Source organism: Phyllobates terribilis, unplaced genomic scaffold (assembly GCF_046119375.1).
Source record: "Phyllobates terribilis strain yellow unplaced genomic scaffold, ASM4611937v1 Scaffold_157__1_contigs__length_4398786, whole genome shotgun sequence".
Classification (NCBI taxonomy): Eukaryota; Metazoa; Chordata; class Amphibia; order Anura; family Dendrobatidae; genus Phyllobates; species Phyllobates terribilis.
The window spans coordinates 3,066,368-3,093,619 of NW_027362917.1; the positions used below are offsets into that span (position 1 = coordinate 3,066,368).

Consider the following 27,252-nt stretch of genomic DNA (forward strand, 5'->3'; position numbering starts at 1 on the left):
GACTGGTCCCGCCGTGAAGCACTGGGCGTCTGTGCTTGGTTTGAACAGTCGTTCTCTGCTGACAGTCGTTTACAGAGATCTTCTTTCTCATTCCAACAGCTTGCAAATAACCCATCATGGTATGAAAAAAAAATTATATCATCATCATCCAGCAAATGTGTCACAGCTGCCAGCAATTGGCTACTGTGGACACATCAAAGCTGTGATGATAAAAGTTGGCAGAGGAGGACCGGTAGCACGAGGTTGGCATAGACTTTTAATAAAGGAAGACTATTGGAAATCACATGAAATACAAAAAGGTCACAATCCTAAACCACATCTAAGGCTCTCACCACTTTAGGTAAAGAGACTTCAGCCACCAGAAAACTTGGGTGTCCTACAGGAGGTTCCGCCACAATCATGTAATCTGGTTTCACGGGTGAACTGATAAAAAAAGGAAGGCAGCAGTATATTGCAAGGGTACACCATCAATTTATGATCTGTTGGGGTCAATCTCTAATATAATAAAGGGGCACTGATGCTGGTAATGAGGAACAGCCCCTTTCACGGTCATTCCCTGCACATTGGCATCATGGCCTCCACTGTGCAGCGGAACGACAGCATAGATCCAGCAAAGTGAATGGGCTTAGCTGCAGTTCTCCTGCACAGTGAAAATCTGGGTAGCTGCCCCACACCAGCATATTCTTTAAAAAGGGCAGCGGGGTTACTTCCAGGCTGCAGCCCCCTTATTTTTGGAGTCCAAGAAGTTGGATATCCTATATTTTTCGTAAGATGGGATTCTAAAAAAAGTAAATGCATGCATTAAACCTCAAAGTAACCCAAACCTTTCAACTTCTGAGATCACGGACTTGCTTGGAGTTAGCTGGGAGGGTCTGTAGGAAAAAAATAAAGAACATAAAGACATAATAGTTAAAACAACAAAAAAAAAACAATGTCCACATTGTTCTTGCACCATAACAAGCCATTCTGCAACTTCCCCCATCTGTTGAGTATAACCCATCACCACGAGGAGTGGGGCTCCCCATCTGTTGGGTATAACCCATCACCACGAGGAGTGGCACTCCCCCATCTGTTGGGTATAACCCATCACCACGAGGAGTGGTGCTCCCCCATCTGTTGGGTATAACCCATCACCACGAGGAGTGGCGCTCCCCCATCTGTTGGGTATAACCCATCACCACGAGGAGTGGCGCTGCCCCATCTGTTGGGTATAACCTATCACCAGAAGGAGTGGCGCTCGTCATACTTTGTGTCCCTAGGGGAAATGTGGTATTATAAGACATGGATGAGCGAGGAACATCAGAGAAGAAGCCGCCGATGCTCAACAGCAGCCTACTCTGTCGTCTTTTACAGACTGTATGCCATAGACTTGTACCTTAGAGTTGGGACTTACCCCATTATGTCCATTTCCTGAATCATCGGTTTTGATTTGGTTCTGATATTCTGTTCAAAAATGGATCCCAGGAACTTCCGATTTTTCAGCATTTTCCACTCTGAAGGGAAACCATAGATGATTAACAGGGTCAGACTGGAACTGAAACTCAGCCCTGGCATGTGAGAGGACGCAGGCCCGCCCGACGCACGTTGAATGTGAAATATTTTCGTGAATGATTTGGGTATATGTCACAATAAAAATTGCTGCAAACTGCACTTTATCATCGATAGACAAAAACTGACATAATGTAAAATATAAACTTCCCTCCAGGAAAATGTTAATTTCTTTCAACTGGGGGGACGGACATATTTGTAATATAGAGCTCCAAGTTCCCAAAAACGCTATGTTTGATAGTACCAGGAAAAGTGAATCCTTGCAGATTTGAAGCAGTTTCATGTCTATTCTTTCAGTATTTTTGCAGCGTTTCTAAAGAACGGGAAAAAAAAAATCTCAAAAAACGCAATATCAAGGGGATTTTCCTGCCGAGCGACAGTTTTTTTGTGCAGAAATGTTCTTCCCTTTCTTTTTTGTTTATATTTTGTGTTATACACCAGTGGCCAAAATTGAGGCAACACCTTCACTTTTTCACCATCACCAATATTTAATGGAGGATTTCACTGACCTACTTACTTGTACACACGCCCTCTTCTGCCATATGTATTCTATGTTGGTTTATAGTGACCTGGGTGTGGGTTGTAAGACAGATATTGTGCGATTAAAATGCGGTTTTTATATTTTAAAGCCAGTTTGTCATCAGAAGGTAAGCAATTACATGTTTTCGTTCTCAAAGTGTGTAAGCGGTTTCAAGAGACTGGTTCGATAAAGAATAAACCAGGTAGAGAAAGGAAGAAGGCTACAACTCCTCAGACTGATAGAAGAATTGTTAGAATCGCCCTAAATAACAGGTTATAAACGGCTGTTAACATCAACAAGGAGCTTGTTAACACCGGAGTGACAGTGTCTGATCGGACGGTTCGACGACGACTGGTAAACGCGGGGTTAAGAGCCAGAATACCAGGTAAAAAGCCATTTTTGAATGCCTCACAGTGTCAGAAACGTCTGCAGGGGCCAAAGAACATTGTAAATGGACCATTGAACAATGGAGAAATGTTATATGGAGCGATGAGACACGCATATCCATCTTTGGCAGCGACGGTGTCTGCTACGTTCGACGACGACCTGGAGAGGACTGGTTGCCAGAGGGTACAGTCCCCACCATGAAGCCTCCTCTGAGTGTTATGGTAGGGGGCTGCGTGTCCAGAGATGCAGGTGGTCGGCTGCAGGTAATTGAAGGAACAGTTAATGCTGAAAAGTACATCAAGGAAGTCCTTCAGCCTAAACTCATTCCTTCGGCACATGATGTATTTGGTGAAGGGACACCGTATATTTTAAGATGGAGCCCCATGCCATACAGCTAAAAAATGTCTCTCTTGGTTCAAGGACAAAAATGTCCAGCTATTGAATTGGCCAGGAAACAGCCCCGATCTCAATCCTATTGAGAATCTCTGGGCTCGGCTCAAAAGAGCGGTGTCAAAACAGCGGGCTTCACACAAGCAGGAACTCATTGCAGCCATCATCAAATCATGGCTTCATATCATCACACCATCTGATTTACACAAACTGGTAGATAGCATGCCAAGTAGATGCCAGGCAGTCATCAAGGCCGAGGGCTGTCCAACTGAGTAATAACATTTAGTGTTAGATATGAAAATAGGACAAATCAATGGCTTTTCTCCAACAGTCATCTGAGTGACAATAGTGTCCAATTTGTTGACAAATGAACAAATTTCCTGCTAATATTGTGTTTCTATATGAGATTTTATTTCTACTTAAAAACTTTACTGTGAAATCAAAAACATTCATGAAATTTGTATTGGTATTGGCAAAATGCTAAAAATTCATAAATCTTGGGGGTGTTGCCTCAATTTTGGCCACTAGTGTATAGAGTTCCTCAGTATATTTATATGTTGTCCCCCATCACCTTTTTCATCTCTCCTTACAAGTATGCCTTGTATCTTAATTAAAATATGGTAGTAAGTAGCATATTAAACCCTTTTATAATGGGTAGTGTAGAATCGCTGCATATTTCAGGGTTATGCGCTCCTGAGGACTCATTAGTGCTGCCCTCCTCAGGCGAAACCTGGTTGTGACCTCGTATAATATGGGGCTAGCCGGTCTCACCTACCTGTTTGGGTCACAAACCCTTTTTCGTTTGCTTTGATGTTTTACTCATTGTTTATTACGTTTACACCCCAAATCTCTCCTAATCCTGGAGATCAAACCTATGAAAGCAATTTATGAATGATCGTAACACCTCTATGAAGGGTAATTATCATCTCCTTCATAAATATACATTTATATGTATAAATACATATGTGGTCAATGCATAGTACTGGCACATGACTTATCACTTTCCAGGACCTTACAAAGCACCAGGAACATTCATAAGAAGCGGAGGAGAAGCGATTCTGGCAACTTAATAGGAAAGGATTCTTTACAGTTAGAGCAGTCAGACTGTGGAATGCCAACCACAAGATATAGTAATGGCAGATAGTATAACAGCATTTATAGAAGGGCTGGATACTTTTTTAACAAAACATGACATTGTGGGTTATAAATAATCTAGTAATAGAAAATGTATAACTTTGGAGATAGACCTAGGACATTAAAGTTCAAACTTTTTCAACCTATGTAACTATGCAAGTATGCAGAATGCACATTAGGAAAATGCTTGAAATGCAATTCCTTATAATATTATTTTACAAGTAATTTCCTCTTAATTTTCTGCTTTGTAAAGTGCTAGTTATAAGCCCAATCTATGGATCTAAAAAGTGCAAAACACTCCTGAAACACTTGTACGTATGTTCTATAATCTGTATTTCTTATGGTGCCTAAGGGAAGCCGTAATGATAAGACTCCTGCTTGGTATCAAGTACAATTATTTGCCTCCATAATGAAAGTGAATTACCAATGATGAAAGGGTTAATACTTGGACCCTGCATCAGTAATAGCCCTTGTAGTAACCATGACAACTATTGTGAGGGCATAAACAAGTGTCATAAAGAAGATTCCATAAAAGAATGCCGCACTGCCATGATCAACGCCATTACTGATGATGCGCCTGAGGACCTTGAGCTTGACCACCCCACGTAATGTGCCAACGTTGGTGTAATTTGGAGGTTCTAGCAGGGAAAGGGGTTTTCTTCTTAGACACCCCGGGGGCATGGGAAGGTAACAGAGGGGGGGTCCCCAAAACAGGATCCCCTTCTGTTACTATGTACAAAGAGCTGCTCTTCTTTGGGAGTTCATGGATGGATCCTTGACTTTAATGGGTGATAAATTGGGAGGGGGGGGGGATACTCATCCTATTAGGGGTTATCCATAATGAGCAACCCCTGTAACCAAGTGCCCAACTTCTTGAGAGACGGAGCTGGATCTGTAAGGGAGAAGTGGTAGATCCACCTGGGAAATCAGATCAACTAAATTCGTTCCAGCAATAAATGTGGTGACAGATATCGCAGCTATCACATTAATAGTCTATATTTGTTATGTCGTTCTCTGTAAATATGTACAAATTCTAAAACTCCGTCATATATCGGCACTAACTCTCTAAGCCCAAGGGAAGGGCAGCCCTCGAGCCATGGTTCCCTAGAGGTTTCCTCCACAGGGGGTTTTCCTCTCCTGAGCGCTGGAGGGTGACTCTTCGTGAGTCGAGGGTTGTGCCATTTTCGGTGTCATGTAAATTTAAATAAAGTTGAGAATGTTTGACACCTAATTGCAATGATTTGTGTATTTATTTTGTATGTGTCTGATTCATTTTGTTTGGGAGTCGGGGTCCATCACACATCACTGAGTCATACGTCTGGACATCTGCCGCCAGCAGTTTTGCCCCAGGGGTTGCCCCTGCTCTGGGGAGTTTGATGGAGCAGAGAAGACAAGAATTACAGCACTCATCCTCAGAATAAGGACTTCTATTACAGTACTACAAGCAGCTTCCTCACCTCATTCACACAGTGAGTATTTTGGGCACTAATTTACAGCAGTATTTGTAAGCTGAAGACCAGAGGGGAACAAACACAGTGAAAAATAGTAACTGAAACACTTTCACCTCTTCTGTTTTGGATCCACTCCTGGCGTCTGCTAACAAATACTGATGCAAAATATCGCCATGGAAGTGCCCTAAATTCTTACTGACTGATTTGACTGTTTGAGTTGCAGTCAAGCAACAGAGGTTGCAAGCGTTAAAGGAGTTTTCTGGTCTCAAAAACCCCTGTCCCCCTTGCCATTTTTCTCTATCCTGAACCTGTGCTTCCTGCCCCGATCTCAGACTGTCTGACCTAGTCCTTGTCTTCGCTCTCCTGTGTCTGGTACCCTGGTACCTCCGGAATGCTGCTGCAGTCCCGGGGACTGCACTGAAGTTGTACCTGGTGTCTACTGGCGGCCCAGTCTATCCTCACCACCAAAGGTTCTAGTGGAGACCCAGTAGACACCTAGTCACAACCCTCCCGTGGGGCAGTGGGTCCATATCCACCAGTGTTACACCCACATAGCAAATGTGGTACCAATATTCAAGAACGGGATAATATCTGAGCCTGGAATTTATAGGCAGGTAAGTTTAACTTGTACTGTGGGCAACATCTTTGAGGGTTTTCTAAGAGATACTAACCTGGAGCTCCTCAATAAGAATAACCTAAACATATGATTATGAGGGATCTGTCCTGCAAACTAATCTGAAAAGATTCTATGGGGAGGTAAGTTCTAGGTTGGACCAGGGAAACTTAGTGGTTTTCGTCTATCTGGACTTTTCAAAGGCATTTGATACAGTGCCATACAACAGGTTAGTACATAAAAATGTTCAATATATTATATGGTAAACTTGCTCCACGAAAGAACAAGTCCTTGTGTTGGAAAAATCAAGGAAAATATCAGTGATGCGGTCGTTACCTCTTGACAGCTCCATTTCGTACTTGTTCTCTAGTCCCTCCATGGCCACGGTGATAAAAAATTCCCTGAGAAGCTCATTATTCTAATAAAAAAAATACAAAGTAAGGAGCTGACACAAAGGAGAGCAGACAGCTCGTATGTCGGAATAAGCAATTGCAGTTACCTTAATTTTCTCAAAGAAGGTGCCATTAATCACTATGTCGTACGCCGTGCAGCCGCCTCCACCTGTAGGACAAAGTGCACCAGGACTTTGATACTTTGCGATGCTGAATCAATCCATTGACCTTAGTTGGGCTGCTATGAATAATTAGCATAAGTTCTTAAAGGGGAATCCAAGTAGTGGGCAATCCCTTTAAGTCCCAAATCTAAACCAAAAAAGTTCAAAAGACAACAACAAACTTTATTCCGCAGACTGGAAGTGGACCTACCAGAACCTGTGGAGACGGCACCTTTGATCATTGAGGATTAGTAAGTTGTAATACTTGCTATTTTATCCCCTTTAAGGATATCTCTGGACTACCCCTTTAAAAAGAGACTTGCTGTATTAAAAAAAAACGTACTATTATCAACTTCAACGTGGGGCTCTCCAAGGCTCATGGGGACTCGATAGCCGGAGGGATCATCAGATTCCAGGATGCTGACTAACTCCTGCTCCGTCAGGTCCGGGGGCGCTGAGATCTGGTTCGACTTGCAGATGTTAATAAAGATTTTGGTATTTTTGGATGTGCGAGTTTTAATGCAGAAACCTACCAGAAATAAAAACAAAAAGTGAACAAAAACACAATAAAATCGGCAAAAGCCAAGCAGCATTTACATGTAACCAACTGTATAAGAAAAAACGATGTGACCCCCCACGTTGGTTGCATCATGTGACCGTTGCAGTCATTAAGATCCCACTGCCCCACTGTGGTATCTGTCACATAATATGCACAAAGTAATCTGGATAATAATCAGAGGACGCCCATCTCACTCGGCTGGGGTCTGATCTGTCTGCTTTCTGGTAAGTTCGGTATTCTGCTCTGTATCTCCTGTTTGGCCTGAAATGAGGCAATAAGTGAGAATCAGTGAGTAACATGAACAGGATGGTTCTGCAAACAGATTTTTCCTGCACCAAAATAGTACAATTGTGAGGGGTCTAAAGCCAACAATACACATTAGGTAAATGTTGGAGACTGCCGCGCCCCCAGCGGCTGACGGAGGAGACATTCACCCGGTGATTGCTGGCCTCTCCAATTCATCTTCGTACCTTCATCAGCATTTGTTCATACAGCGCTTCCTCCATGTTTGTGTTCATTTCTGCAGACAGCAGCGACTTGTCAGACGCCATTTTTTCGGTCAAAGACAGAAGCTCAGGGTTCTTGTTTTATAAGAGAAAACCTGAAAAATGAAAATATGTATTAATCTTCTCCACAGACAACGACAAGGGGAGAGTGCGGGAGCCCGACGGCCCACGACACGAGGGGGTGCGGGAGCCCGACGGCCCACGACACGAGGGGGGGGCGCGGGAGCCCGACAGCCCACGACACGAGGGGGGGGCGCGGGAGCCCGATGGCCCACGACACGAGGGGGGGGCGCGGGAGCCCGACGACCCACGACACGAGGGGGAGGCGCGGGAGCCCGACGGCCCACGACACGAGGGGGGGGCGCAGGAGCCCGACAGCCCACGACACGAGGGGGAGGCGCGGGAGCCCGACAGCCCACGACACGAGGGGGGGGGCGCGGGAGCCCGACAGCCCACGACATGAGGGGGGCGCGGGAGCCCGACAGCCCACGACACGAGGGGGGGCGCGGGAGCCCGACAGCCCACGACACGAGGGGGGGGGGCGGGAGCCCGACAGCCCACGACACGAGGGGGGGCGCGGGAGCCCGACAGCCCACGACACGAGGGGGGGGCGCGGGAGCACGACAGCCCACGTCACGAGGGGGGGGCGCGGGAGCCCGACAGCCCACAACACGAGGGGGGGCGCGGGAGCCCGACAGCCCACGACACGAGGGGGTGCGGGAGCCCGACAGCCCACGACACGAGGGGGTGAGGGAGCCCGACAGCCCACGACACGAGGGGGGGGCGCGGGAGCCCGACAGCCCACGACACGAGGGGGGGGCGCGGGAGCCCGACAGCCCACGACACGAGGGGGGGGCGCGGGAGCCCGACAGCCCACGACACAGGGGGGGTGGGGGAGCCCGACAGCCCACGACACGAGGGGGGGCGCGCGAGCCCGACAGCCCACGACACGAGGGGGTGCGGGAGCCTGACAGCTGACGACACGAGGGGGTGCGGGAGCCTGACAGCCGACGACATGAGGGGGTGCGAGACCCTGACAATAATGGGAGTGGGATTCTGCACACCTACAGCTAGCTACTTATTGTCCTGAATGTAGTAATCACCTTGGCACATTCCCATCTTCTTACCTGTAGTACAGACGCCAAACACCACTACTCTGACTGCAACCACCCAGCTACAGCGTCACCGCGCCTCAGCAACAGGGGAGCGTCTAGATTGGAGTTGATGTCTTGAGGGGGAGGAGTGATTTCATGGAATCATGATGTCACCGGAAGGGGCGGGGCCTTCTCAGTCCAGTGGACACTATTCCACCTGCAGCTGCAGCAGTGCGCACATTGTGCCGGGACAGGAGGACTGGTGATGAGGAGCTCGTGTTCTGCGTTGTGCTGTGAGGACTGAGGCGGGGAGAACTGACCATGTGAATAAATGCTGTGCTGGCATAAAGGGGGGTGGTGTGAGGGGCATCCAGGGGGCTGTGTGGGTGGTGTGAGGGGGCCAGGGGTAGCGGCAATTCTGCTGCAGAAACACTTAAAAACGCTTGGTAGAAGGTTTGCCATGTTCCCCAATGAACGCAAGCACTAACGCAGCACTAACAATTATTTTGCGGAAGCGCGGCGCTTTCGCATCCATTGACTTGCATTGGAACACATGGAATCCGCATCACTGCATCTGTACATGCAGATTCCATGAGTTTCAATGTGCGGATGGTACCCGGGTTTGGAGAAGAGGAGACTCTCCTCCGGACCCGGGTACCATAGAACCTGTAAAAAAAGAATAAAATAAAAAATATTATACTTACCTTCTGATGGCCCCCGGTGTCTTTATCCGATGCGTCCTGGCTTGCCGGCAGCTCGCGATGGTCTGAAAAGGACCTGCCGTGACGTCATTAAGTCATGTGATGGGTCATGCGACCGCTGACGTCGGCAGGCCATCAGAAGGTAATTATATATTTATTTTTTACCATTCTTTTACGGTCACTCTATATAAATCCATGCCGGTTGCATGGATTTATATAGTGTGACCAAGTTGTCAAGCACTTTCCAAGTGATGCTAAAATCGCTTGTCAACCCGCATGCGGAAATGCAAGTAGAACGCTTCACATCAGCAAGTCCCTGGCAGGAAAAACGCATGTACAATCCGCATGTACAATCCACATGCGTTTTTTCTGCCAGGGAGAAGCAGAAACGCTCAAAAAAAATCCGGAGCATTTCTGCATCGTGGGCACATAGCCTTACATTAATTGTATGACTCAATACTGAGCACACGAAACCATCTATACACAGCGGGAGGCCGCACGTAGCCATCTATACACAGCGGGAGGCCGCACGGCGCCACCTATACACAGCGGGAAGCCGCACGGCGCCACCTATACACAGCGGGAGGCCCCATGGTGCCACCTATACACAGCGGGAGACCCCACGGCGCCACCTATACACAGCGGGAGGCCGCACGGCACCACGTATACACAGCGGGAGGCCGCACGGCGCCACCTATACACAGCGAGAGGCCGCACGGCGCCACCTATACACAGCGGGAGGCCACACGGCGCCACCTATACACAGCGGGAGGCCGCACGATGCCATCTATACACAGCACGGGGCCGCACAATGCCATCTATGCACAGCGGGAGGCCGCACGGCGCCATCTATGCACAGCGGGAGGCTGCACGGTGCCATTTATACACAGCGAGAGGCCGCACAGCGCCTCCCCCAGAGACAGCAGGAGGCCGCACGGCGCCATCTATACACAGCGGGAGGCCGCACGATGCCATCTATACACAGCACGGGGCTGCACAATGCCACCTATACACAGCGGGAGGCCGCACGGCGCCAGCTATACACAGTGGGAGGCCGCACGGCACCATCTATACACAGCGGGAGGCCGCACGGTGCCCCCCCAGAGACAGCAGGAGACCGCACGGCGCCATCTATATGCAGCGGGAGGCCGCACGGCGCCCACCCCAGAGACAGCAGGAGGCCGTGCGACGCCATCTATACACAGCGGGAGGCCGCACGTCGCCACCTATACACGGCAGGGGGCCGCACGACGCCATCTATACTCAGCAGGAGGCCGCACGGCGCCACCTATACACAGCGGGAGGCCGCACGGCGCCACCTATACACAACAGGGGGCCACACGATGCCATCTATACTCAGCAGGAGGCCACACGGTGCCACCTATACACAGCGGGAGGCCGCATGGCGCCCCCCCCCAGAGACAGCAGTTGGCCGCACGGCACTATCTATACTCAGCAGGAGGCCGCACGGCGCCATCTATACACAGCGGGAGGTCGCACGGCGCCCCCGACCTCAGAGACAGCAGGAGGCCGCACGTCGCCATCTATACTCAGCAGGAGGACGCACGGCGCCACCTATACACAGCGGGAGGCCGCACGGCGCCACCTATACACAGCGGGAGGCCGCACGGCGCCACCTATACACAGCGGGAGGCCGCACGGTGCCACCTATACACAGCGGGAGGCCGCACGGCGCCATCTATACATAGTGGGAGGCCGCACGGCGCCACCTATACACAGCGGGAGGCCGCACGGCGCCACCTATACACAGTGGGAGGCTTCACGGCGTCATCTATACACAGCGGGAGGCCGCACGGCAACCTCCCCAGAGACAGCAGGAGGCCGCACGGCGCCATCTATACACAGCGGGAGGCCGCACGATGCCATCTATACACAGCATGGGGCTGCACAATGCCACCTATACACAGCGGGAGGCCGCACGGCGCCACCTATACACAGCGAGAGGCCGCACGGTGCCACCTATACACAGCGGGAGGCTGCACGGCGCCATCTATACACAGCGGGAGGCCGCACGATGCCATCTATACACAGCACGGGGCCGCACAATGCCATCTATACACAGCGGGAGGCCGCATGGCGCCATCTATGCACAGCGGGAGGCTGCACGGCGCCATCTATACACAGCAGGAGTCCGCACGGCGCTCCCTCCAGAGACAGCAGAAGGCCGCATGGCGCCATCTATACACAGCGGGAGGCCGCACAGCGCCCCCCCCCCAGAGACAGCATGAGGCCGCACGGCGCCATCTATACACAGCGGGAGGCCGCACGATGCCATCTATACACAGCACGGAGCTGCACAATGCCACCTATACACAGGGGAGGCCGCATGGCGCCACCTACACACAGCGGGAGGCTGCACGGCGCCATCTATACACAGCGAGAGGCCGCACGATGCCATCTATACACAACACGGGGCCGCACAATGCCATCTATACACAGCGGGAGGCCGCACGGCGCCATCTATGCACAGCGGGAGGCTGCACGGCGCCATCTATACACAGCGGGAGGCCGCACGGTGCCCCCCCCCAGAGACAGCAGGAGGCCGCACGGCGCCATCTATACTCAGCAGGAGGCCGCACGCAGTCACGCACACACAAACATATACAGACATAATCATACACGCATAAACACATTTGAAACACAAAAATACATATAAACAGACATCACACAATGATATCTGCCTACACACACACACACACACACACACACACACACATACATACACATACATACACACACACTCACCATCCCCCGGATCGGCTCCAGCTCTTTTCTGGTGCAGCACTGCAGGCCAGGTGCGCACTGCGTAACGTCACAGCTAGGACACACGGCCGTGCACAGGGCCGTGTCTCCTAGCAGTGACGCGGCTGGGCCAGCACAGGGAAGTTAACTGCTGCAGTGCTGGCCCGGCCGAAGAAGAAGCAGCGGCCGTGCGCCACTGCTGGGGGAGCGGTCCGGGGATCCCCCCTGCCACTGTCTGCCGGTATGTGCCGCAGCGCACATATAATGAGGATAATCTGGCCATAGACACCCCGGAGCCCGGGGCCACCTGGAGGTTCGGGGCCCCGGGCAGAAGCCCAGATCGTCCTCATTATAATCCGCCTATGGAGGGGGCATCGGCTATGTAGAGGGGCATCCAGGGGGCAGTGTGGCTGGTGTGAAAAAGCATGGGCTATGTAGAGGGGCATCCAGGGGGCTGCGTGGCTGGTGTGAGGGGCATTGGGTATGTAGAGGGGCATCCAGGAGGCTGCGTGGCTGGTGTGAGGGGGCATGGGCTATGTAGAGGGGCATCCAGGGGGCTGCGTGGCTGGTGTGAGGGGGCATGGGGTATGTAGAGGGGCATCCAGGGGGCAGTGTGGGTGGTGTGAGGGGCATGGGGTATGTTGTAGAGGGGCATCCAGGAGGCTGTGTGGGTGGTGTGAGGGGGCATGGGGTATGAAGAGGGACATCCAGGGGGCTGTGTGGCTGGTGTCAGGGGCATGGGGTATGTAGAGGGGCATCCAGGGGTCTGTGTGGCTGGTGTGAGTGGGCATGAGGTATGTAGAGGGGCATCCAGGGGGCTGCGTGGCTGGTGTGAGGAGGCATGGGGTATCTAGAGGGGCATCCAGGGGCCGGTGTGAGGAGGAATGGGGTATGTAGAGGGGCATCCAGGGGGCTGTGTGGCTAGTGTGAGGAGGCATGGGGTATGTAGAGGTGCATCCAGGGGGCTTTGTGGCTGGTATGAGCGGCATGGGGTATGTAGAGATTCATCCAGGTGGCTGCGTGGCTGGTGTGAGGGGCATGGGGTATGTAGAGGGGCATCCAGGGGGCTGTGTGGCTGGAGTGAGGGGCATGGGGTATGTAGAGGGGCATCCAGGGGGCTGTGTGGCTGGTGTGAGGGGCATGGGGTATGTAGAGGGGCATCCAGGGGGCTGTGTGGCTGGTGTGAGGGGCATCCAGGGGGCTGTGTGACTGGTGTGAGGGGCACCCAGGGGGCTGTGAGGCTGGTGTGAGGGGCATTGGGAATGTAGAGGGGCATCCAGGGGGCTGTGTGGCTGGTGTGAGGGGCATCCAGGGGGCTGCGTGGCTGGTTTGAGGGGCATGGGGAATGTAGAAGGGCAACCAGGGGGCTGGTGTGAGGGGGCATGGGGTATGAGGACGGTGGCCGACACAACCTCCTTAAAGACGATAGCACGCCATTTTAAAATCTGTCATGGGAGAAATCCTAAAACATTTATGGTACGTGGTATCGATGTCATCCATAGTGGCATTAGGGGTGAAAATGTAAAAAAACTTCTGGCTCAAAGGGAAACCAAATGGATAGTGGAACTGGGAACAATGGCGCCAAATGGCCTTAATGAGGCCCTGAGCTTCACCCATTTCTTTAATAGATATAATCTTTGTGGTATTTTTATACAATTGTATGTGTTGATTTTAATTTGTTTTCTTTGTCATTTGTAACTTTCTCCCTCCATAGTCTATATGCACCATCTATATGGATCATCTACATATGGTTAATCAATATGAGGATACTACGAGCAACAATTAAATTGGACCAAGAAAATTGATTTTCGTACTGACAGAATCGTGTTGCAATTATAGGAAAATATTACTTCTTACTCTAACACATTTTTGCATTATTAAGTAGTTGCGTTACTATACTTGTCTTAATGCATTGCTGTGTTCTCTTTGGCGAGCACGTGGGTGCTGTGCCTCCCTTGCCTCTGCGTCATGCACGGCATCTGCATGGTGTCTGCGCATGTTGGGGGGCCGTGGCAACGTGTCCTGGTTCCCTGTCATGTGTGGTTCACCTTGATGGCCGTACATGATGCATCTGGCTCGGGCGGTTCAGCGCGCATGCACTGATGGACCAGGAGATGATTGGTCCGTTCCGGTCACGAGACCGCAGGCCCTAAAGTATATTTAAACAGACATGGAAGGTCCAATTAAACAATCCCCCCCACCCCCCGAGGAAGCCACAGGATATACCACGCGAAACACGCATTGGGGTCCTTCTTTATTCTGGGTGCTGATCTAATATGGGTAAGAGTGCAATATAATTCTTTAGCATTTTTTCATAGGGCACTATAGGCTATATGGCACGTGGTACATATCCATAGTGATGAAATATGCCATAATTTTGTACCAGTGCATAAATGCCTTGAATACGAGCACTTCTTGCACTTTGTCCCAATTGATATTTAACATCTATTATTATGTTGTATATGTGTCACCCAGTTTGGTTGTCTGTGTGTCGTCCTTTTTAATCAGGTTTGTCTTTTCTGTATATTGTTTACAATAAAGTTTTTTGATTCTTTGCCATATACTCTGTATTTGGTTCGTTTTTGCTATATAACAGCAGAAACAAGTCCGGGGGTGCCTCCCGCCAGGGAAAATATAGAAATAGTCCTTGGATGAGTTCAATGGATCCAGCAGATGAGGGACACAACACAGTCCCACGTGGCAGGTTCTATCAATCCACACACGCCACGAGGGTCTGGTCGCAGCCTGAGACCCTCCAGCGTCAGGAGGCCCCACACAACTGACTGGGCCAAACATGAGTCTATTGTTCTGTCTACTGGGATCAGCCCCTGGATGGGGAAAGGGTTCACACCCTATAGATGCTACAAGAGATGTTGACCTAGGCCTGATTACATTACAGTCCATGAGCACAGCCCGGGGGAGGGACACGCTGTTAGGCTGTGTGCCCACGATGCGTTTAAGCGTTTCCGCACCGGCAAAAACGCTTAAACGCATGGTAGGCCTGCCATGTTCCCCAATGATAATCCGTGCTGTGCACATGCTGCGGATTATCATTCCGGAAAAATACGCAGCATGTCCATTAATTTTGCGGACACGCAGCATAATTGCCGCCATTGGCATTTGCACACACGGATAATATGCGTTTCTATGTGCGGATGGTACCCGGGTGTGGAGGACAGGAGACTCTCCTCCGGACCCGGGTACCATAGTACCTGTGAAAAAAAGAATAAAATAAATATTATATTTACCTTCTGATGGCCCCCGGTGTCCTTGTCTTCACTTGTCAGCAGCGTGCTGTGGACTGAAGGACCTGCGCTGACGTCATAGTCATGTGACGGCAGGTCCTTCAGTGTACCACGAGCTGCCGGCAGCCAGGACGGAGCGAAGCAAGACAGCGGGGGCCATCAGAAGGTAAGTATAGATTTATTTTTTACCATTCTTTCGGTCACACTATAAAAATCCATGCCGGTTGCATGGATTTATATAGTGTGACCAAGTTGTCAAGCACTTTCCAAGTGATGCTAAAATCGCTTGGAAAGCGCTTGACAACCCGCATGCGGAAATGCATGTGAAGAAAGCTTCACATCAGCAAGTCCCTGGCAGGAAAAACGCATGTACAATCCGCATGTACAATCCACATGTACAATCCACATGTACAATCCACATGTACAATCCGCATGTACAATCCACATGTACAATCCGCATGTACAATCCACATGTACAATCCGCATGTACAATCCACATGTACAATCCACATGTACAATCCGCATGTACAATCCGCATGTACAATCCGCATGTACAATCCGCATGTACAATCCGCATGCGTTTTTTCTGCCAGGGAGATGCAGAAACTGAGCATTTCTGCATCATGGGCACATAGCCTCACACCCCTTACACTAAAGCAGGTTACATTACATAGAGTACATGAACACAGGCTGGGGAGGGACACACTGTTACTGTCATATTGGATAAAACATAAGTTGCTGAGGTTAGGACCACCAGGGACCCCAATGTTACTTAGGAAAGACTATGTCCATGTTTAATAAAATAATTTTCACGTATGCTTAGTACAGGTCTGTCCGTCCATTCATGGATTCTGTATGGGACTAATAAAAATAGGCCATCACAGCACTCGGCTATGTCATTTATGTACATAAATGCATACAAAATATTAATTACTCCAGCTAAATTGCTGTATTGTCACCTTAAAAGAACTATGCACCTGATTAATGTCTTGATGAGAGGGCGGGGGTGAAGGACGTGTAGCACCCCGAGGGCTCGGCTGCTACAGGGGTATTGCACCTCGAACCAGAGGTGTGATATTCCACTCCCGGGTAAGGATGGAGTATGGACCAGGACTCAGTAAGCTGCATGCACCACACACACCCCATTTCCGAGGGACAGGTCAACGGTGCTCTCACTAGACAGAAGTGCTGGCACGACAGCATCTGTCCCTGGCTGGAGTGGGGCGGGGGGTGGAACACCCAGTGGTATAGGAGCAGGTAGGGGTGGGTTTCTGGGCATAGGTAGGAGCCCATTGGTTGCTAGTCACCTGGGCTCGGGTGTTAGAAGGAGGTATATAAGGTGGGCACCATCTTAGAAGTTCAGACAGTAAGAGTGAGAGGAGAAGACAGGAAGCAGAGCCTCTGCATGGGCTCTGCTCCGCAGGCAGGCCTTGTCAGAAGGCTGGAGCCTGAGAGAGAGAAGAAAGAACAGAAAGGAAAGTAAGAAAGGAACTGGAACAGAGGAGAAAGGAAGCAAGGAACACAGAGAAAGGCCCAGAGACACGAGGACAGAAGGAACCCCATATGCCCAGGAGATACAGGGTGAAGGGTTGGCAGAACAGGGTACCGAAACCCAAATTGGTGGAGGCAACAGATTCCTCAGCCAAAGACCGGAGGTTGTGACCACATCTTGGTGCACCCCTCACTACATCCACCAGGAAAGCATACCGCATAGGGTCAGGGAAACCGAAGACAGGTTCCGCCAAGAGAAGGCCCGAGGGAGCTGAACAAAGGTGGGTCACTGGTGGGGACGGCCAGAGAAAGGAAAGGAAGGGAGCCCTGTGCCACGCTCTGGAATTGCCTGGGAGTTGGTCGAGCCCCTTGCCTGGTGAACGCAGCACGGCTCAGGCGGTCCCTCATGTGCACAAGTGACCAGAATAACAACTGTGAGTAAAGCATTGGAAACTGCAATTACAAATCTCTGTGTTTCATCGCCGCACCAGCACCATCAGTACTGGGACGCTCACACCATCACTCCCAACATTCACTCTAGCTGCCCTGAGGCAATACTTCTCCCGTGGGGAGTCATTCCATTCCTGGCTGCGCATATAACATCAGCCTCAGCGGTCTGCAGCGCAGCGGCGGTCCCCACTGACCGCAATGCACGGGTGGCGTAGTCGGACAATTACAATACCAATAGACTGCCACTGGTTTGACCACCCTGGGTACGGACCGGGTCACCGCCACACGGAGACTACAACCCCCAGCATCTTACAGAAGGCCCGGCTCCGGGTAACCCCCTGCACAGCACAGGCCCAGGGGGCGCGTCAGACGCAGCTCCTGATTCATTAAGAGACATATTCATCAGAGGCGTCTGATGGCTGGGCAGCGCCTCCATGCTATGCCACTTACTGGAGTAGGATTTGTAGCGACCACCGCTGCTCATGATGAAGTTGCCAAACAGCAGTCATCACAACCCTGCCCACTTACCGATAAAAATGCCATTAGAAAGCAAAAAGTTGCAACGTTTTTACATAGCCTTCAGTTGCATCCAAATTATACGATTGAGCATTTTATAACAGAATTCTGGAGTAAACACTATGATGAATAGGGTCCTATGGATTAGTTCTGTTTAAGCTGAGTTGATGCAGGTCTGTGCTATGACGTCAATTCAAGTTAAGAAACCCTTTTATCTACAGGTGCATCTCACTAAATTAGAATATCATCAAAAAGTTAATTTGTCAGTTCTTCAATGCAAAAAGTGAACCTCATATATAGAGTCATTACACACAGAGTGATCTATTATATAGAGTCATTACACACAGAGGGATCTATTATATAGAGTCATTACACACAGAGTGATCTATTTCAAGTGTTTATTCTTGTTAATGTTGATTATGGCTTACAGCCAATGAAAACACAACAGTCATTATCTCAGTAAATTAGAATACTTTTATAACAGCTTGAAAAATTATTTTAAAATCCGAAATGTTATCCTACTGAAATGTATGGTCAGTAAATGCCCTCAATACTTGGTCGGGGATCCTTTTACATCAATTACTGCATCAATGCGGCAATGTGGCATGGAGGGATCAGCCTGTGGCACTGCTGAGGGGTTATGGAAGCCCAGGTGGCTTTGATGGCAGCCTTCAGGTCGTCTGCATTGTTGGGTCTGGTGTCTCTCATCTTCCTCTTGACAATACCCTATAGATTCTCTATAATAGATTCTCTATGGGGTTAAGGTCAGGCGAGTTTACTGGCCAATCAAGCACAGTGATACTGTTGTGTGTAAACCAGGTATTGGTACTTTTGGCCGTGTGGACAGGGGCCAAGTCCTGCTGGAGAATGACATTTCCATCTCCAAAAAGCTTGTCAGCAGAGGGAAGCATGAAGTGCTCTACAATGTCCTGGTAGACGGCTGCGCTGACTTTGGTCTTGATAAAACACAGTGGACCTACACCAGCAGATGCCATGGCTCCGCAAACCATCACCGATTGTGGAGACTTCACACTAGACCTCCAGCAGCTTGGATTGTGGCCTCTCCACTCTTCCTCCAGACTCTGAGACCTTGTGGAGTTTGTCAATGTCTGCCTTCTGGACATCTGTCATGTCGCAGTCTTCCCCATGATTGTGGAGCCTACTGAAACAGACTAAGGGACCTTGTTAAATGCTTAGGAAGCCTTTGCAGGTGTTTTTTGTTAATTATTCTAATTTACTGAGATAATGACTTTTGTGTTTTCATTGGCTGTAAGCCATAATCATTAACAGTAACAGAAATAAACACTTGAAATAGATCACCCTGTCTGTAATGACTCTATATAATATATGAGTTTCAGTTTTTGTATTGAAGAACTGAAATAAATTAACTTTTTGATGATATTCTAATTTAGTGAGATGCACCTGGATTATTAGAATTATCACACCAGTACACCTGTTTTCTCATTTGCGAGATTTAAGTAAACCTTGTATGATATCTTTTTCATTTGTGAATGTCCTTATACTTTCAAGCAGAACCTAGACACCCCACAATACAATAACCCATCGATCACTACAAGCCCTCCGTTTTCCATGGATATCCATATTATGGACTGAGTATACCTTTCTTATGCCTGAACCGCGCACCCCTCGGTGAAGACAGTGAGTTTTTTGGGGGCAGCTTATGGTCGTCTCAGGATATGAACACCCCCTGATCTGCTTGAAAATATAACTGAAATAAAATGTTGAGAAAAAATGTCAAATATCCCGTTGACCCTTCAAGTCACTGTCTTGTAAATCTTTATCACTTCTCCACAGAATAGGTGATTGGTCTGAAATCACTCAGGGGGTAAAGAGACTCTCTCATCACAGAATAACTAATCAAACCAATCGCAGCCCCTCAGTATATCATGGCACCCTGTATTTTGATTGGCAGCTGTAGCTTTATAGACTCGAGAGGGGGTCTCAAACATTTGGCCACAGGGGCAGCTTCATGCAGGCCGCAGGCACCGTACACCTGGAGGATTGTGGCACGTCAGCACTTTTTCAGTGGAACATATTGCAGGCACCGTGCACAGACAAGCTCTTTGCTCAGCTATACCAATGCCAACTGTGGGTCAATCACAGGCCAGCAGCTAATGTCCGCAGGGGACCAGGATGGGAACAGGACTAGAAGATGAGGATCAGGATCCTGACATTACTGCAAAGAGACATTACTACTAAAAGGGGACCAGGAAGGGACACGTTACTATGAGATAGGGAGCCGAATGGTGAGATTGCTACAAGAAGGGGACCAGGTTGGAGGATATTTCTACAAGATGGCCATGATGGGGGACAATAAAACAAGATGAGGACCATGATGGGGGACATAAGCACAAGATAGGGACCATGATGGGGACATTACTACAAGATAATGGCCAAAATTACTATATGGCGCTAATAGTAAGATCGTATTACAAAAAGGGGCTAAAATGTAAAAGAAAACAAAAAAAATTCTAAATATTGGCTTCAATGTTTTAGTGCCTATAAAAATGTTTATTTTTTTATAAATAAACTAAAATAAAGCCAAAAAAGTGCACACTTGTTATCGGTCATCTGTAATAACCCAACCTATAAAATTATTATACCCCATAACAGAAAATAAATAAATCTGCAAAAAATATTATAAACAAGTGATGAAAAGGTGTATACAACCCCTGGCAAAAATTATGGAGTCACCGGGCTTGGAAGATGTTCATTCAGTTGTTTAATGTTGAAAAAAAGCAGATCACAGACATGGCACAAAACTAAAGTCATTTCAAATGGCAACTTTAGGGCTTTAAGAAACACTAAAAGAAATCAAGATTAAAAATGTGGTACTCAGTAAGAGTAATTTTTTTCAGACCAATCAGAGGGAAAAAATTATGGAATCACTCAATTCTGAGGAAAAAAATATGGAATCATGAAAAACAAACACATAAAAGAACACTCCAATACATCACTAGTATTTTGTTGCACCACCTCTGGCTTTAATAACAGCTTGCAGTCTCTGAGGCATGGACTTAATGAGTGATAAACAGTACTCTTCATCAATCTGGCTCCAACTTTCTCTGATTGCTGTTGCCAGATCAGCTTTGCAGGTTGGAGCCTTGACATGGACCATTTTCTTCAACTTCCACCAAAGATTTTCAATTGGATTGAGATCCGGACTATTTGCAGGCCATGACATTGACCTTATGTGTCTTCTTTCAAGGAATGTTTTCACAGTTTTTGCTCTATGGCAGGATGCATTATCATCTTGAAAAATGATGTCATCATCCCCAAACAACCTTTCAATTGATGGGATAAGAAAACTGACCACAATATCAATGTAAACTTGGGCATTTATTGAAGATGTAATGACAGCCATCTCCCCAGTGCCTTTACCTGACATGCAGCCCCATATCATCAATGACTGTGGAAATTTGCATGTTCTCTTCATGCAGTCATCTTTATAAATCTCATTGGAACGGCACCAAACAAAAGTTCCAGCATCATCACCTTGCCCAATGCAGATTCTTGATTTGTCACTGAATATGACTTTCATCCAGTCATTCACAGTCCACGATTGCTTTTCCTTAGCCCATTGTAACCTTGTTTTTTTCTGTTTAGGTGTTAATGATGGCTAATGTTTAGCTTTTCTGTATGTAAATCCCATTTCCTTTAGCCGGTTTCTTACAGTTCGGTCACAGACATTGACTCCAGTTTCCTCCCATTCGTTCCTCATTTGTTTTGTTGTGCATTTCCTGTTTTGGAGACATATTGCTTTAAGTTTCCGGTCTTGATTCTTTGATATCTTCCTTGGTCTACCAGTATGTTTGCTATTAACAACCTTCCCATGTTGTTTGTATTTGGTCCAGATTTTAGATACAGCTGACTGTGAACAACCAACAGCTTTTGCAACATTGCGTGACGATTTACCTTCTTTTAAGAGTTTTATAATCCTCTCCTTTGTTTCAATTGACATCTGTTGTGTTGGAGCCATGATTCATGTCAGTCCACTTGGTGCAACAGCTCTCCAAGGTGTGATCACTCCTTTTTAGATGCAGACTAACGAACACATCTAATTTGATGCAGGTGTTAGTTTTGGAAATGAAAATTTACAGGGTGATTCCATAATTTTTTTCCTCAGAATTGAGTGATTCCATAATTTTTTCCCTCTGCTTGGTCTGAAAAAAATTACCCTTACTGAGTACCACATTTTTAATCTTGATTTCTTTTAGTGTTTCTTAAAGCCCTAAAGTTGCTGTTTGAAATGACTTTAGTTTTGTGCCATGTCTGTGATCTGCTTTTTTTCAACAACATTAAACAACTGAATGAACATCCTCCGAGCCCGGTGATTCCATAATTTTTGCCAGGGGTTGTAGAATGGAGTTTCTGTACAGTGGACGTCCTTATACACAGTACATTGTGCCCACAAATCATGGACCTCAGTGCAGCTGCTCAATCTTGTCATCTCTGTACTGAGACATATAGATTGGAGTTGCTGCAGGTTGTTTTATTATTTCTTGGCAGACATTATACAACATTACTGCCACAATTCTTGAAGAAACAAATTTCGCATGCCAGTATTAATAAAAGGTGAGAGGTAGAAAGCTGGGCCACTTTTTTTTTTTTTGTTAAATTAAAAAATTAGTTTTTTTTATATTATCAGTTTTCATAGTTTAAAAACTTACACAAAGCTCTGATTGTTCATGTTTGACAAAATGTTACTTTTCTTGTCTGTCCACCAGTCCTGGCCAGCACCAGCATTTTGATGAGCGGGTGAACATATGCAGGGAGGTCGTGAGCGTGACGGAGCGCAGCCGACAACATTATCATAATTTACATCACAAAAGTGGCAAAAATGATTACATAAATGTTCTCTAGCTCCGCCCACTCTTCAGAAATGTCGGTGCTGTGGCTGTGATTGGTGGAAATACAGTAAGAGTCAAATTCGGGCAAAACTGAACAATCAGTGCTGTGTGTAATTATGTATGTCACAAAAAGTAACAATACAACCATCCATTTATAATTCCTATGCCACTAGATTGGAATCTATGAGGAGCTCCTGGAATTAACTCAATTCTCGATGTTTCAGTCATGAGCCGTCTAGATTGGATTTGATCCTATGAGGACATCGCTCCAGCAACTCCATTCTAGTCAGGTCAGCAATGAACTGTACAGAATGGAGACTACAGGGAGATCATCTAAAAATCCACTCCAATCTAGACGGCTCACTAGTGAATCAGCTAGAATGGAGTTGCTAAATGAGGTCCTCTAAAAAGCCACTCCGATCCAGTGTGGTAAATTATGAGGACTCTCTCGGCTGCGCTCTGTTACGTTTCTTCCCGCGAGGCTCCGCCCACTCTCCGAAAAACTCATTTCCAGTCACTTCAGCACGAAACTGTACAGAATGGAGTTGCTAAAAGAGGTCCACAAAAAGCCACTCCGATCTAGATGGCTCAATGGTGAATCAGCTAGAATGGAGTTACTAAAATGAGGTCCTCAAAAAATCCACTTCGATCTAGACGGCTCACTAGAGAATCAGCTAGAATGGAGTTACTAAAATGAGGTCCTCAAAAAATCCACTCCGATCCAATGTGGTAAATTATGAGGACTGTCGGCTGCGCTCTGTTATGTTTATCCCTGCGAGGCTCCGCCACTTTTTGAAAAACTGAATTCCAGTCAGCTCAACACCAAACTGTACATAATGGAGGCTGCAGAGTGATCCTCTTCGGTGGGTCTCCTCTTCGGTCTCCTCTTCGGTGGATCTCCTCTTGGGTCTCCTCTTCGGTGGGTCTCCTCTTGGGTCTCCTCTTGGGTGGGTCTCCTCTTCGGTCTCCTCTTCGGTGGGTCTCCTCTTGGGTCTCCTCTTCGGTCTCCTCTTCGCTGGGTCCCCTCTTCGTTCTCCTCTTCGCTGGGTCCCCTCTTCGGTCTACTATTCGCTGGGTCCCCTCTTCGGTCTCCTCTTCGGTCTCCTCTTCGGTGGGTCTCCTCTTCGTTGGGTCTCCTCTTCAGTGGGTCTCCTCTTTGGTCTCCTCTTGGGTCTCCTCTTGGGTGGGTCTCCTCTTGGGTCTCCTCATCGCTGGGTCCCCTCTTCGTTCTCCTCTTCGCTGGGTCCCCTCTTCGGTCTCCTCTTCACTGGGTCCCCTCTTCGGTCTCCTCTTCGCTGGGTCCCCTCTTCGGTCTCCTCTTTGGTGGGTCTCCTCTTCGGTGGGTCTCCTCTTTGGTCTCCTCTTCGGTGGGTCTCCTCTTTGGTGGGTCTCCTCTTCGGTGGGTCTCCTCTTTGGTCTCCTCTTGGGTCTCCTCTTGGGTGGGTCTCCTCTTGGGTCTCCTCTTTGGTGGGTCTCCTCTTGGGTCTCCTCTTCGGTGGGTCTCCTCTTGGGTCTCCTCTTCGGTGGGTCTCCTATTGGGTCTCCTCTTCGGTGGGTCTCCTCTTGGGTCTCCTCTTCGGTGGGTCTCCTATTGGGTCTCCTCTTCGGTGGGTCTCCTCTTCGGTGGGTCTTCTCTACGGTGGGTCTCCTCTATGGTGGGTCTCCTCTTCGGTGGGTCTCCTCTTCGGTGGGTCTACTCTACGGTGGGTCTCCTCTTCGGTGGGTCTACTCTACGGTGGGTCTCCTCTTCGGTGGGTCTCCTCTTCGGTGGGTCTCCTCTTCGGTCTCCTCTTTGGTGCGTCTCCTCTTGGGTCTCCTCTTGGGTCTCCTCTTCGGTGGGTCTCCTCCTGGGTCTCCTCTTCGGTGGGTCTCCTCTTGCGTCTCCTCTTCGGTGGGTCCCCTCTTCGGTCTCATCTTCGCTGGGTCCCCTCTTCGGTCTCCTCTTCAGTCTCCTCTTCGGTGGGTCTCCTCTTCGGTGGGTCTCCTCTTCGGTCTCCTCCTCGGTGGGTCTCCTCTTTGGTGGGTCTCCTCTTCGGTGGGTCTCCTCTTTGGTCTCCTCTTGGGTCTCCTCTTGGGTGGGTCTCCTCTTGGGTCTCCTCTTTGGTGGGTCTCCTCTTGGGTCTCCTCTTCGGTGGGTCTCCTATTGGGTCTCCTCTTCGGTGGGTCTCCTCTTCGGTGGGTCTCCTCTTGGGTCTCCTCTTCGGTGGGTCTCCTATTGGGTCTCCTCTTCGGTGGGTCTCCTCTTGGGTCTCCTCTTCGGTGGGTCTCCTCTTCGGTGGGTCTTCTCTACGGTGGGTCTCCTCTACGGTGGGTCTCCTCTTCGGTGGGTCTCCTCTTCGGTGGGTCTACTCTACGGTGGGTCTCCTCTTCGGTGGGTCTCCTCTTCGGTGCGTCTCCTCTTGGGTCTCCTCTTTGATGGGTCTCCTCTTGGGTCTCCTCTTCGGTGGGTCTCCTCCTGGGTCTCCACTTCGGTGGGTCTCCTCTTGCGTCTCCTCTTCGGTGGGTCCCCTCTTCGGTCTCCTCTTCTCTGGGTCCCCTCTTCGGTGGGTCTCCTGTTCAGTGGGTCTCCTGTTCTCAGGATACACAACCAGATAATAGGAGCAATCCTCAACTGACAGAGTGTCACTACTGACCACCGCGCTGCCCTCATCCCGCTAAGTAAAAGTGTTTTTCCTGTTTTACACAGAATGTAGACTACTGTGCAGCAACCTATACTCCCGAGGGGCCGCAGGAAACTGGAGTGAATAATGTCCTCCTCTTCCTTTAATTTACGCTTATGCCATGTTCTCACTGGTGCTATCGGCTTCCATTGGAGATTTAAGCTTTTTGGTAGTTTTGATGCTGTATTAGTCACAAAATTACCTGAGACGTAATAAATAGCATTAAAGCTGCAGTAATTTTTTTATATACACTGCTCAAAAAAATAAAGGGAACACTTAAACAACAGAATATAACTCCAAGTACATCAAACTTCTGTGAAATCAAACTGTCCACTTAGGAAACAACACTGATTGACAATCAATTTCACATGCTGTTGTCCAAATGGAATAGACAATAGATGGAAATTATTGGCAATTATCAAGACACCCTCAATAAAGGAGTGGTTCTGCAGGTGGGGATCACAGACCACATCTCAATACCAGTGCTTTCTGGCTGATGTTTTGGTCACTTTTCAATGTTGGTTGTGCTTCCACACTTGTGGTAGCATGAGACGGACTCTACAACCCACAGAAGATGCTCAGGTAGTGCAGGTCATCCAGGATGGCACATCAGTGAGAGCTGTGGCAAGGAGGTTTGCTGTGTCTGTCAGCGTAGTGTCCAGAGGCTGGAGGCACTACCAGGAGACAGGCCAGTACACCAGGAGACGTGGAGGGGGCCGTAAGAGGGCAACAACCCAGCAGCAGGACTGCTACCTCCGCCTTTGTGCAAGGAGCAACAGGAGGAGCACTGCCAGAGCCCTGCAAAATGACCTCCAGCAGGCCACAAATGTGCATGTGTCTGCACAAACGGTTAGAACTGACTCCATGAGGGTGGTATGAGGGCCCGACGTTCACAGATGGGGGTTGTGCTCACAGCCCAACACTGTGCATTTGCCACAGAAAACCAGAATTGGCAAACTCGCCAATGGCTCCCTGTGCTCTTCACAGATGAAAGCAGGTTCACACTGAGCACATGTGACAGACGTGACAGAGTCTGGAGACACCGTGGAGAGCGATCTGCTGCCTGCAACATCCTTCAGCACGACCGGTTAGGCAGTGGGTCAGTAATGGTGTGGGGTGGCATTTCTTTGGAGGGCCGCACAGCCCTCCATGTGCTCGCCAGAGGTAGCCTGACTGCCATTAGGTACCGAGATGAGATACTCAGGCCCCTTGTGAAACAATATGCTGGTGCGGTTGGCCCTGGGTTCCTCCTAATGCAGGACAATGCCAGACCTCATGTGGCTGGAGTGTGTCAGCAGTTCCTGCAAGATGAAGGCATTGAAGCTATGGACTGGCCCGCCCATTCCCCAGACCTGAATCCGATTGAGCACATCTGGGACATCATGTCTCGCTCCATCCATCAACGTCACGGTGCTCCACAGAATGTCCAGGAGTTGGCGGATGCTTTAGTCCAGGTCTGGGAGGAGATCCCACAGGAGACCATCCGCAACCTCATCAGGAGCATGCCCAGGCGGTGTAGGGAGGTCATACAGGCACGTGGAGGCCACACACAACACTGAGCCTCGTTTTGACTTGTTTTAAGGACATTACATCAAAGTTGGATCAGCCTGTAGTGTGTTTTTCCACTTTAATTTTGGGGGTGACTCCAAATCCAGGCCTCCATTGGTTAATAAATTTGATTTCCATTGATGATTTTTGTGTGATTTTGTTGTCAGCACATTCAACTTTGTACAGAACAAAGTATTCAATGAGAATATTTCATTCATTCAGATCTAGGATGTGTTATTTGAGTGTTCCCTT

The 27,252-nt window shown here is 48.8% G+C and overlaps 1 protein-coding gene across 1 annotated transcript in view; it reads right to left on the reverse strand.

The window, feature by feature from the left end:
- Positions 1-308: 308 nt before the first annotated feature.
- The window catches only part of LOC141207017 (PIH1 domain-containing protein 1-like), a 41,957-nt gene continuing 15,013 nt past the window's right edge, over positions 309-27,252 (reverse strand). The window contains exons 2-9 of the mRNA XM_073664369.1: positions 7,590-7,756; positions 7,350-7,416; positions 6,940-7,125; positions 6,543-6,604; positions 6,380-6,461; positions 1,394-1,493; positions 825-872; positions 309-423 (exon numbers count right to left, since the gene is read on the reverse strand). Of these exons, the coding sequence (XP_073520470.1) occupies positions 309-423; positions 825-872; positions 1,394-1,493; positions 6,380-6,461; positions 6,543-6,604; positions 6,940-6,976 (444 nt within the window). The 5' untranslated portion in view covers positions 6,977-7,125; positions 7,350-7,416; positions 7,590-7,756. The remainder of the gene's footprint in view (positions 424-824; positions 873-1,393; positions 1,494-6,379; positions 6,462-6,542; positions 6,605-6,939; positions 7,126-7,349; positions 7,417-7,589; positions 7,757-27,252) is intronic.